Source organism: Schistocerca cancellata, chromosome 1, assembly GCF_023864275.1.
Source record: "Schistocerca cancellata isolate TAMUIC-IGC-003103 chromosome 1, iqSchCanc2.1, whole genome shotgun sequence".
Classification (NCBI taxonomy): Eukaryota; Metazoa; Arthropoda; class Insecta; order Orthoptera; family Acrididae; genus Schistocerca; species Schistocerca cancellata.
In genome coordinates, this window is record NC_064626.1 from 247,552,826 (window position 1) to 247,566,551 (window position 13,726).

Sequence of the window (13,726 nt, forward strand, 5' to 3'; positions counted from 1 at the left end):
AGTTGCTGTTCATTTCACCTCGGTCGGACGTTAACAAGCTCCTTTAAGTCCTCCGTTTCAACACTGGAGTTAAAAAAGGAGACACATAACTTGAAGGAGTGCTCACTACCCGTCAACGTTGCAGAGAAGACGTGAACTCCGGTGACAGAGCGTGTTGTCGCGTGAGCGTGGTGTGTTGGGTACACTGGCGACGCGTGCGCGGTCGGATGTGTGGATCCTTGCCATCCGGAGGTCGAGTACTGCCTGTTCGAGCATAATTGCAAGTTAAGTTAGTGGAAGGTTTAATCATTAAGTAATAAGTTTGCGTAACCAGTGTCTCTTCTGCCTCGTGGCCTCCGCCGATCGGGTTTCCTGTCCCCGGCACCGGTGTATTTGAAGACAGTGACCTTTCCTCCTCCTCTCGTTACTGCCCGATGGGAGGTGTGGTTTTGTCAATTTAATTGTTTCGATATTCTATTGTGTGTTATGAGTAAATTCATGCTTCTTGTTTGTTTATCATGTGGTCGCTCATTCAGGACTGTGTGGTGTAATGTTTCCTTGCACGAGGTTAGTTCTAATTCTGTCAGCAAGTTAAGCCATCTTATTACAAGTTTTCGCTGGGTAAAAGTCGGTGCAGTGACCAGCCTGAGAGTGGCAATTGTGTTTACGGGCTTATTTAAATTGGTCAGTATTCTGCCTAGCCTGAGCACCCCTGAGTGGGTGATTTGTGATCGCCTTACATGGGTCCGTCATATCTGTTATGTTCTAATGACATTCCAGGACACTTTTGTTTAAAAACTTTTTAAATTCCTCCATTACTTTATTGCCGTTAGCGGTGTGTTTAAAAGGCTGTTTATGGCCGTACTGCTAGTTTCTCTGAGATATGAGTAAAACATTTGTGTGTCAAAATCTCAACTCGACAGTAAACTACTAGAAATTTGGCCCCGTTTCCCGACTTGTGGTGTGGCTTGTAGTAACCGTAACCCCTGTGTGTGTCAAGCATTTATGGCTTTCTTTTCTGCTTGGACTGGTGTTTCTGGGAGACAAGTTGTTGAGCACCAACCTGTCGAGAGAGATGGCGGCGAGCGTGAAGGCGCTGGAGGCGACTGTGACGTTAGCCACGAAGTTGCTGGCCGAGCAGTAGACGCCGCCGAACGGCCAGTCCGAGTTGAGCATGAAGGCGAAGTTGAAGGCGCAGTTGAGCAGCGCCATCAGCAGGTCGGCCACGCTCAGGTTCACCAGGAAGTAGTTGGTCACCGTGCGCATGCGCCGGTGCGCTGCAAAAAGAACAGCGCAACACACGTGTCTCATCAGGCAAAATCACGCCTCAGTGAATGTACAGTATATGCAGCAGTGAAACTGATATACCGGGTGATCAAAAAGTCAGTATAAATTTGAAAACTGAATAAATCACGGAATAATGTAGATAGAGAGGTACAAATTGACACACATGCTCGGAATGACATCGGGTTTTACTAGAACCAAAAAAATGCAAAAGTTCAAAAAATGTCCGACAGAAGCGCTTCATCTGATCAGAATAGCAATAATTAGCATAACAAAGTAAGACAAAGCAAAGATGATGTTCTTTACAGGAAATATTCAGTATGTCCACCATCGTTCCTCAACAATAGCTGTAGTCGAGGAATAACAGCACTGTAAAGTATGTCCGGAGCTATGGTGAGGCACTGGCGTCGGATGATGTTTTTCAGCATCCCTAGAGATGTCGGTCGATCACGATACACTTGGGACTTCAGGTACCCCCAAAGCCAATAATCGCACGGACTGAGGTCTGGGGACCTGGGAGGCCAAGCTATACGAAAGTGGCGGCTGAGCACACGATCATCACCAAAAGACGCGCGCAAGAGATCTTTCGCGCGTGTAGCAGTATTTTGGTTCTTTTTTCTAATAAAACCCCTTGTCATTCCAAGTATGTGTGTCAATTTTTACCTCTCTATCTACATTATTCCGTAGGTTATTAAGTTTTCAAATTTATACTGACTTTCTGATCATCCAGTATTTGTACTGGGTGTTACGCTACTAATCAAATCCAGACATTTGCCTTTCGCAGGCGGACAAGATTGTCAAAACAATTTTGTCCAACTCTGATTATGCTTTTCAGAGGTTTTACATGGCTGTGAGGTGAATGACACGAATTCCTCCAATAACTTCCCTTCCCGACCAAAATGAATTTCCAATTGGGACATACAAGTATCTACTTCCACTGGTGTCACACATAAACAATAAATGATGCAATGATCGCCGTAAGGACCCAAAGCACAGACATAACGTTCTGAGAAATCTAGATTTGTAGCCAAAGAACCGGTCTGATAAGTTTCACTTGTTTTCTAACCTAGTGGCAACATCCTACAAAAATGGTTCAAATGGCTCTGAGCACTATGGGACTTAACATCTATGGTCATCAGTCCCCTAGAACTTAGAACTACTTAAACCTAACTAACCTAAGGACAGCACACAACACCCAGTCATCACGAGGCAGAGAAAGGCAACATGCTACATTTCCCATAAAAAGAAAATACTGTATTCACTTCATGTTATGAAATATTCATTATTATTAGGATTATTGCTATTATTATGAATGTTAATTCTCAAAACTGTCATATGTAGGCTAGTGACAAAAGCGTTCTTTTGACAGTTACAAAATTTGTGATTAATGTGAAACTAGAACCAGAATATAAAGAGCAGATGCCAAGTGCGCCATGCACACGTTTATGATCTATTCCAACTCTTCATGATCTTCGTTACCATCATTTTCATTAAGCACATTTTGTGGCTTGAAGTTGAGATAAAGCTGCCATTATAACTTCGATTACGAACTACTACTACTGCATGCGTGACGAAGGCAGTAAATTATGTTGACATGCCTAGATAACAATTTCGGGCTACATGGAAGCGGATATAACAGAAATCTCTCAGACAACTTTTCATGAATGTTCTTAGGAAATTCCCAACAAATATCTACGACATGTAGAGGGGAACGAGCACATGATGGTTAGAACAGGAAACCATTTCCGGAAACGTATTGTTTCCGTTCTACGACGATTTCAATTCAGGAGTTAATGCGTCCACGTCTGCTACCACTCAGGCGAACTGGTCCTGCATATTTGACCTTCCTACAAAACGTATCGGATCCGTTCTTGGAAGTTGTGACACTGAATGTCCGTCAGGAAATGCAGTTTCAGTGCACCATCTCACTATTAAATTTCCAACTCTTGTAGAAATTGTGCAGGCAACAGATGGGATAGAGCATGTGTACCAGTACATGTTTCGCAGGTACAGTGTCTGTAACAACGATGTTAGTAGTCACATCGAGCCGCTCTTATAACGCGTTAGTACTGTTCTGTACGATCAGTGCGCTAGGATCTTTTTTCTATTGGAGTACAATAAACACGTAATGTTTAAGTGTAAAAATAAACAATGTGTCTAAGTGATACATATATTTTTCGCTATGTTTCCATTTGAAGTGTTACCTAATAAATATGCTGTGTCACGTCTAATTCAATTCCTCAAGCAGACGTGGATGAGTTAAATATCTGAATTAAAACCGTTGTAGAACGTGAGCTGCACGTTTCCGATCATAGATTTCCATTTCAGATATTATGTACTACTCTCCTCTACAAGTCCTAGAAATTTGTAACAGGAATTTCTGAACACATAACGCTGGTACATCACAAAATAAACAAATGTCAGGAACATGCTACAATATCGAAATCGACGACAGTATGCTTTAGGCCATGATTGTTTTCAGAGCCTCAAATAAACTTAGCTGCTCTGACACATCCGTAGGCCCGACCCAAACCCTCAGTCTCAGTTGTTCGATACGAATGACAGATTTCACGCTAAATAAATGTTGTTTACAGTAGTACATAGTGCCACGGAAGCTACACTCCGATTAAAATTACTTGTTAGTTTATGTTTGTCACTGGCCGCTACATTGTTGGTACGTCGGGTCCATTATAGGGGAAAAACAAACAGAGCCGGTCGCTTCTTAACTGCTGTTACTTGTGAGATACTCTGTTGACAGCAGGTGTTAAGTGAGCAATGACTGCACCGCGGTACGCGGCACGTTTTGTAGCCCTGAATTTAAACTCACGTCCTAATCTAATCACAATCTCGTGATGTGCAGTATATCTGAAAAACGTCGAACAATCTGCGCAGAACTATTAATCAGGCCCGAATTGTTCACAATCTCTACGAGCAGATCCAAGACGGAAAAAATTTCAATTTGAGCGCTAAAAGCAAAATGTAACTTCTCGTTCTCATTAGTTACCTGATACTATCCTCACACTGGCTACACAAGCGGCTATGTTACCAACCGATGAAGAGTCCTGGTTACAGGTTAAAGACAAAACATGCAGATTCGAAACGATAAAAGTATGATAGGCAGAGAGAATAAAAGTAATTCAGGAACTCAATACAGTATTGACAATGGCACCAAAGATTATTAGAAATAAAAAATATGTATTTAGATCAGCTTATTAAATAAACATATATTTAAACCAGCCTATTAAATAAAGATAATAATAAGTGCCATTTTCATAAAATTAAGAAATAAAAAATTTCTAAACGTTGATGGGATTCGAACCTGCGACTTTCTCCAGGTTAGCAATGTACCTCAACCGCTACGCTACACCAACGCCCTCTATTATGTTTATAACTTTCCAGAACCAATGGTGATTTACTGCCTTCAAAAAGCTGTGCTTCATGCCCAAAGCTTGTCTGATGTAGGCCGCTGTCTGAGATGATAATAACTGCATATGTGACGCCAAACTGAGTCTTGTGTGAAAGGATCCAGTAGTGTTTGCTCGTTGCCGTATATGAGAGGTGCATCTTTGGGTGTGTATGTGTTATCATGCCTGACAAAATGCGAAATTAAAGGGTCTGACCTAAGAATCGGGGCCCAGAAGCACAAGGAATTGGAAGTGAACTGACCAATGGCTGCGACAGTTTGGCAATTGCGAACATTTCGATTGTGACTTTAAGCGCTCTGACTAGAGGAACGCAACTCTAACGAGTGAAGTGTCAACTAGCAAGTAATTTTACCCATACCTTTTTTCCATTTCTTGCAACTGACGCAGGAAGTGTTTCAGAAGGGTTCAACCTATTGGCAAGTTCATATTTGCTGTATGAACGATGGTAAAACTTCCGGTCGACTTTAAAGTACGCAACGAAAACAAAAAGTTCACCTCTGTGCCAGTTCTAATTTGTCGGTTCCTGTAATTCCCGGTAGTGCAGCTAGATTGCTCGCTAGTTAATTACCCATCGTGCGTCAGCCCTAGATGTTTTTTCTCTCAACTGCGAAAAATGTTGAATATGTCTGGTCGTCACAGCGTGGAGGAATTCCACAGTCCACTGCACTGCGGAGCGTGACATGAAAAATCTGGCATGTCATAATTTTGCCTCGTGGAGAGGAGCGTGCTCAATGTGATGCGTCATCGTTTTTACCTTACAAGAAGAAACGAGGAGCCGCCATATAGTATTTAGTTAAACTGCGTATTCGGTGGGTTCTTTATCATAGATTACATGGTATGAAAATAAGCTGTTTCAAGGAATCAGCAGATTTCAGATAGCTGTTTCAGGGAATCAGCTTATTTACTCTCTCTCGAAAACGAGTAATTTTAGCTACAATTTGTTATGATAACGTGACATATAACTGAGTATCGGTGTAGAAAGGCTCCCTTTAATTGACGATTTGGGTGTTAAAATTTGCGTTCTATGAAACCACACGTTTTAATGCTGCGGCACAGTGATTGTATAAAAAGCATGTCGTTTTATTACAATTTGTCTGAGTTAAATGTCAACAACGCAGGACATCTTGCACCATATAGAGTGCATTGAAGGTGTAACTCAGATGATAGTGTAGTGAACTATGAAGGGTAAAGTAGGAAGTTCGCGTCCACCTCCCTCCCAATTATTATTCACTTCGCCTATTGTTTTCTCAAGTATTCCGGGTCTTTATTACGAATTTAATAAAAGTATTTTCCGCAGTAGTCGATGTTATTTATTACTAGCGAACCCGGCAATGCTTCGCAATTTCTAAATTTGTGTGGGAATTGTATACGTCCTAATCTCCTTCCCACACCTATCTCTATCTTTTCTCCTCTCCCCCCTCTCTTTCCCCCATTTCTCTCCAATCTCTCTGCATCATCTCCTCACCTCTATCTCTGTCGGTCTCCTCCTACCGCGTCTCTTGTCCATTTTCTCCTCTTCCCTCCCTCTGCCCTCCTTTCTTCCTCTCTCTCCCTCCCTCCCTCCCTCTCTCTCTCTCTCTCTCTCTCTCTCTCTCTCTCTCTCTCTCTCTCTCACACACACACACACACACACACACACACAGATTCTAGTTCGGATCATTAATATAAACAGTATAGGAGAGACTTCTACAGCTGGAGGATCTGTACGCATAGTGGCTGTAATGACAGTATTTCTTATAGTTTTTATCTGTGAACGGGTAGGATTGCCAGGTTTCGGATGATTCTGTAGTATCCTGATTGTCAGTCGATAAGATGTACATACAACATTATTCTTCCCTCTACTGACTACGAGAAAGAAACTGACTACGAGAAAGAAAACGAAACGGCACGTTTTCACACCACAGAATTTTCTTTCACGCAGTCGGTTTTCACAGAAAATCGGTACAGCGTATAATGTATAAACTGTGTCTGCTTGAAAGTTGGCAGCCGCCGAGCCGAGAGGATGCGCAGCATAGCAGCAGGAGCAGCAGCACTTGCGTGATAAACTTTAAATTAATTTAGTCTGTTTTTTGTTTACGTGCTTCTGTAAAGAAGTGAACTGCAAGTGTTTATTTCACTGTGTAGACCAGTGGTTAGAAAATTAATCGTGGTTTTAGTTTTTGCGTAAGTCTTGTGAATATCGTTGTGTAAGCCGGCTTCCTAGTGTAAATTTTCCGTGTAGAGAAATTTATTTCTGTTTAATAGCTTGCGGTCTCAGAGTTCAGTGAGAAATCTGCACAGCAACTTTTAGTGTTACTTTATTCTCCTTTGGTATACGAAGGTTGGGACTTTAATAGTGGTAACTATTTATTTACAGCTCGTACAAAACAGAAACGTGTTTCAAATTTTCACTGACCTTCAAAGTAGTAACCAGCGTATACTCGTATAACCCGTTGCCAGCGATGTGGAAGTCGTAGGATACTGTTAGCAGTGCCAGTTGTGTTGACAGTTCGAGCGGCGCGGTCTATTGCCCGACGAATTTGTAGCAGTTCTGAACCGAATGCCGTTAAGTGTTCCCTTCAACTTAGAAATCGAATTGAACTCACTCATGGGGGTGCAGTAGTTGGTATAGCACTCAGCAGCCCCATCAGTCAAACAATTGAGTAACAGCTTGCACTGTACGTGCTTGAGCTGTGTTGTTGTTGTGGTCTTCAGTCCTGCGACTGGTTTGATGCAGCTTTCCATGCTACTCTATCCTGTGCAAGCTTCTTCATCTCCCAGTACCTACTGCAACCTACATCCTTCTGAATCTGCTTAGTGTATTCATCTCTTGGTCTCTCCCTACGATTTTTACCCTCCACGCTAAATTGGTGATCCCTTGATGCCTCAGAACATGTCCTACCAACCGATCCCATCTTCTGGTCAAGTTGTGCCACAAACTTCTCTTATCCCCAATCCTATTCAATACTTCCTCATTAGTTATGCGATCAGCATTCTTCTATAGCACCACATTTCGAAAGCTTCTATTCTCTTCTTGTCCAAACTATTTACCGTCCATGTTTCACTTCCATACATGGCTACACTCCATACAAATACTTTCAGAAATGACTTCCTGACACTTAAATCTATATTCGATGTCAACAAATTTCTCTTCTTCAGAAACGCTTTCCTTTCCATTGCCAGTCTACATTTTATATCCTCTGTACTTCGACCATCATCAGTTATTTTGCTCCCCAAATAGCAAAACTCCTTTACTACTTTAAGTGTCTCATTTCCTAATCTAATTCCCTCAGCATCACCCTACTTAATTCGACTACATTCCATTATCCTCGTTTTGCTTTTGTTGATGTTCATCTTATATCCTCCCTTCAAGACACCATCCATTCCGTTCAACTGATCTTCCAAGTCCTTTGCTGTCTCTGACAGAATTACAATGTCATCGGCGAAGCTCAAAGTTTTTATTTCTTCTCCATGGATTTTAATACCTACTCCGAATTTTTCTGTTGTTTCCGTTACTGCTTGCTCAATGTACAGATTGAATAACATCGGGGAGAGGTTGCAACCCTGTCTTACCCCCTTCCCAACCACTGCTTCCCTTTCGTGTCCTTTTGCTTTAGCATTGTCCTGCAAAATGATGGTCAGGTCCTGCAGAAAGTGTCATCACCTCTGTCTCTAAGCTGGTCGTAGGTTGTGTTGCAAAAATGAACAGCCACATCGTTGGCAACGGATTGTACACATTGCTGCTGACTACTATGAAGGTCAGTAAAACTTTGAAACAAGTACCTATTTTGTACGAGCCGTAAATAAATAGTTGCCACTATTAAAGTTCCAACCCTCGTATTTTCAAACTCAGTAGTGGCATTTGAGACCTCATATTTGTTTTATACACAGTAGGATATGGCTAGGGACTGTGCTTGTTGTGAGCGGACACAAGGAGAGTTGGCTGCTGTCCGTAGACAACTGGAAGCTGCGTTGGCTAACGACGACTAGCTCCTAGCTAACGCTCGAAGTCGCGGTGACGTGGGGTCGCCAGTGACGAAACCTGCGACGCCTTTGGTGTCAGTGGAATCCCCTGGTGGCCCGGACGTCACAGTGGCTTTCGATACACAACACATGACCGGTCCGTCCTCACTCCAGAGTGGGTGGCAGACAGTGGTGGATTCGGGTGTCAGTGGGCGGAAGGCGAAAGAGGGAGCAGGCCGTGCACTGGCTGTCTACGTCTTAGAAACAGGTACGAGATGCTTCCCAGTGTTGATGATTCTGAGCCAGCAGCGTCTGCTGTTGGGCCAGCTGTCGATTTTCCTACCCAGTCAGGACAAGTACAGAGGGAGGGTATGCTAGTCATTGTAAGCTCCAAAGTTAGGCGGGTGATGGAGCCCCTAAGGGAGATAGCAGGCAAGGCGAGAAAGAATTCCAGTGTGCATTCGGTATGTTTGCCGGGAGGTCTCATCCTGATGTGGAGGAGGCCCTGCCGGCGGCTGTCGAGTGCACTGGGTGCAACAGATTGCACGTAGTGGCACATGTCGGCACGAATGACGCCTGCCGTTTAGGTTCTGAGGCCATCCTCGGCTCCTTTCGGCGGCTGGCTGATTTGGTGAAGGCAAATAGCAACACACGCAGGGTCAGGCTAAGCTGTCCATTTGTAGCATCGTACCCAGTGTTAATCACCGTCCTCTGGTTTGGAGCAGAGTGGAAGGTCTAAACCAGAGGCTCAGATGGCTCTACTGCGGTATGGGATGTGAATTTCTCGACCTCCGTTATCTGGTGCAGATTTGTAGGGTTCCCCTTAATACGAGGGCTATCCACAAAGTACATTACGTTTAGAAATTAAAAATAAATAAAATACTGGAAATTTTTTTATTATGATGAAAGCCACACTTAAATACTACTTTTCTACATGGTTGCCATTTAAATTAAGGCACTTATCCTAGCGATGGACGAGCTTGGAAATTCCTTCGTCGTAAAATTCGGCCGCCTGCGCCTTCAACCACGTGGCGACTGTCTTTTGGGATGGAAAAGGTGTGATTTTTGTTGATTTCCTGGAAAGAGGCACTACAATAAACTCTCAAAGGTATTGCCAAACTCTGCACAACCTCAGAAGAGCAATACAAAACAAGCGCAGGGGAAAGTTGGGCTCAAAAATCTTTCTGATTCACGACAACGCCCGGGCCCACACGGCAAATGGCACTCGTGAAGTTCTCGAATCTTTGAAGTGGGAGATATTTCCTCATCCGCCTTACAGTCCCGATCTGGCACCGAGCTAGCAATGAAGAAGTGGTTGGCTATGCAGCGTTTTGAAGACGACGTACTGCTTCAAGAAGAGGTAACCACGTGGTTGAAAGCGCAGGCGGCCGAATTTTACGACGAAGGAATTTCCAAGCTCGTCCATCGCTACGATAAGTGCCTTAATTTAAATGGCAACTATGTAGAAAAGTAGCATTTAAGTGTGGCTTTCATCTGTATATAATAAAAAAAATTCCAATACTTTATTTATTTAATTCCAAAACGTAATGTACTTTGTGGATAGCCCTAGAAGGTCAGGCGTGCACTACACGGAGGAAGCGGCTATTAGGGTAGCGGAGTACATGTGGCGTGCACATGGGACTTTTTTAGGTTAGAGGACTCCTCCCTTGGGAGCAAGGACGATTTACCTGTTAAATCAGCCACAGCGACCTCAGAGAATCTTGGCCCTCGCAGATCAGACATAGAAAAGATTAATATGACTTTAGTAAACTGCAGGACCATCCAAGGAAAGGTCCCAGAATTAGTTTCGCTTATTGAAGGTTGCAATGCCCAGATAGTATTTGGAACAGAAAAGTGGTTGAAGACAGACCTTAATGACAACGAAATCCTAAGTTCAGACTGGAATATTTATCGCAAGGATATGTTAGTCGCCAATGGTGGCGACGTGTTTGCGACAGTAAAAAAAATCGATAAAACGTAGCGAGGTTATCACGGATTCCGAATGTGAATTAATCTGGGTGAAACTGAGTATCAAAGAACGGTCAAAAATGGTGATCGGATGCTTTTATAGACCACCTGGGTCAGGGTCTGTAGTTGTAGAGCGCTTCATACGGATGATGCTGTAGTATACAGAGAAGTTGCAGCATTAGAAAATTGTAGCGAAATGCAGGAAGATCTGCAGCGGATAGGCACTTGGTGCAGGGAGTGACAACTGACCCTTAACATAGACAAATGTATTGCGAATACATGGAAAGAAGGATCCTTTATGGTATGATTATATGATAGCGGAACAAACACTGGTAGCAGTTACTTCTGTAAAATATCTGGGAGTATGTGTGCGGAACGATTTGAAGTGGAATGATCATATAAAATTAATTGTTGGTAAGGCGGGTACCAGGTTGAGATTCATTGGGAGAGTCCTTACAAAATGTAGTCCATCAACAAAGGAGGTGGCTTACAAAACACTCGTTCGACCTATACTTGAGTATTGCTCATCAGTGTGGGATCCCTACCAGATCGGGTTGACGGAGGAGATAGAGAAGATCCAAAGAAGAGCGGCGTGTTTCGTCACAGGGTTATTTAGTAACCGTGATAGCGTTACGGAGATGTTAAACAAACTCAAGTGGCAGACTCTGCAAGAGAGGTGCTCTGCATCGCGGTGTAGCTTGCTTGCCAGGTTTCGAGAGGGTGCGTTTCTGGATGAGGTATCGAAAATATTGCTTCCCCCTACTTATACCTCCCGAGGAGATCACGAATGTAAAATTAGAGAGATTCGAGCGCGCACGGAGGCTTTCAGACAGTCGTTCTTCCCGCGAACCATACGCGACTGGAACAGGAAAGGGAGGTAATGACAGTGGCACGTAAAGTGCCCTCCACCACACACCGTTGGGTGGCTTGCGGAGTATAAATGTAGATGTAAATGTAGATGTAGATGTAGCTTTCAGAATATCATTAGTAATTTTCCTGATGATGCCGTTGTAATAGAAGGTGACATCAACTTGTCAGGTATAGATTGGAAGTGTTATGCGATCAAAACTGGTGCCAGAGACAGGGAATCGTGAGGAATTGTTCTGGATGTCTTGTCCGAAAATTAGCTTGAGCATATAGAGAACCAACGCGTGAGGGTAACGTCTTAGATCTCCTGGCAACAATCAGTTAATGTACAGGAAGGGCTTAGTGATCATAAGGCTGTGACAGCATCTATGACAATGGGTCCTACAAGGAATGTTAAGAAAGGCAGGAAGAAATATTTCCTCAGGAAGGGTGACAGGATACAAATTTCAGAATATCTCAGCAGTCAGCATCAAATATTCGGTGATGAGGACGAAGATGTGGAGAACAAATGGAAAAAAATTCAAATGCATCGTTCAATATTCCCTAGACAAGTATGTTCCGAGAAATGTTTTAAGGGATGAGAACGATCCACCAAGGTTTAATAGCCGTGTTATAAAAGCGCTACGTAAACAAAGAGCACTTCATCTCAGATTCAAGAGAAGGAAAAACCTAGGTGACAACCAAAAGCTGAACGAAGCGAAAATGAGCGTAAGGAGAGCTATGAGAGAAGCGTTCAATGATTTCGAAAGTAAGACGTTGTCAACACACTTGAGTGAAAACCCTAAGAGATTTTTGTCGTATGTAAAATCAGTAAGTGGGTGAAAATCATCTATTCATTCTCTCAGCGACCACAACGGCAACAAAACGAAAGATAACAGAGAGAAAGCCGAAATACTGAATTCGGTCTTCCGAAGTTGTTTCACGGCCGAAGATCGTAACACTGTCCCTCCTTTAATTCGTCGTGCGAACGTCGAAATGGCAGATATTGAGATAACCGACCGCGAAACTGAAAAGCAGCTACAATCGCTTGGTAGTAGAAAGGCTTCACGACCAGATGAGATACCTACAAGATTCTATAAAGATTATGTGAAAGAACCTGCTTCCTTCTAGCAATAATTTATCGTAGATCACATGAGAAACGCGTAGGTCATTCCCGTTTTTTAAGAAAGGCCGTAAGACAGATCCACACAGTTATAGACCTACATCGTTGAGCCGGCCGGAGTGGCCGAGCGGTTCTAGACGCTACAGTCTGGAGCCGCGTGACCGCTACGGTCGCAGGTTCGAATCCTGCCTCGGGCATGGATGTGTGTGATGTCCTTAGGTTGGTTAGGTTTAATTAGTTCTAAGTTCTTTGCGACCGATGACCTCAGAAGTTAAGTCGCATAGTGCTCAGAGCCATTTGAACCATTTGAACTACATCGTTGACTTCAATCTGTTGTAGAATTATGGAACATGCTTATGCTCAAGAATTATGACGTTCTTGGAAAATGAATAGCTCCTCTATAGAAATCAACATGGATTCCGCAAACACAGATCCTGCGAAACTCAGCGCAGTGGACAACGGCGCTCAGGCTGATGCTGTGGTCCTTGACTTCAGTAAGGCATTCGATACCGTCCCGCTTTGCCGTTGAATGAAAAAAAATACAAGCTTACGGAGTATCGGAGCAGATCTGCGATTGGATTTAAGACTTTCTTGCAAATAGAACTCAACATGAATAGAAAGACTCCGAGGACACAGAACTCAACATGTCGCTCTTAACGGAACTAAATCGATAGATGGAAAGGTAATATCCGGAGTACCATAGGGAACTGTGATAGGACCGTTGCTGTTTACAATATATATAAATGATCTAATAGAAAGCGTCGTATGCTCTTTAAGGCTATTCACTGATGATTCAGTTGTTATACTAAAGTAGCAACGCCAAAAGATGGTAAGAATTTGCAGAACGACCTGCAGAGAACTGATGAATCGAGCAGACTCTGACAGTTGACCCTGAACGAAAACAGATGTAACATATTCCACATACATAGGAAAAGAAATCCATTACTGTACAGCAACACTATCGATGACAAACAGCTGGAGACAGCGTTTGCAGTGAAGTATCTAGGCGTAACTATCCAGTGCGACCTGAAGTGGAATAACCATATAAAACAGATAGTGGAAAAAGCAGACGCCAGTCTCAGATTCATTGTAAGAATCTTAAGAAAATTTAACTCATCCACGAAAGAAGTGGCTTATAAGGCGCTTGTTCACCCGATTC

At 43.1% G+C, this 13,726-nt stretch overlaps 1 protein-coding gene across 1 annotated transcript in view; it reads right to left on the reverse strand.

Moving 5' to 3' along the window:
• Window positions 1-13,726, reverse strand: part of LOC126167338 (tachykinin-like peptides receptor 86C) — a 956,103-nt gene that overhangs the window by 569,229 nt on the left and 373,148 nt on the right. The window contains exon 2 of the mRNA XM_049920472.1: window positions 1,043-1,256. Within this exon, the coding sequence (XP_049776429.1) occupies window positions 1,043-1,256 (214 nt within the window). The remainder of the gene's footprint in view (window positions 1-1,042; window positions 1,257-13,726) is intronic.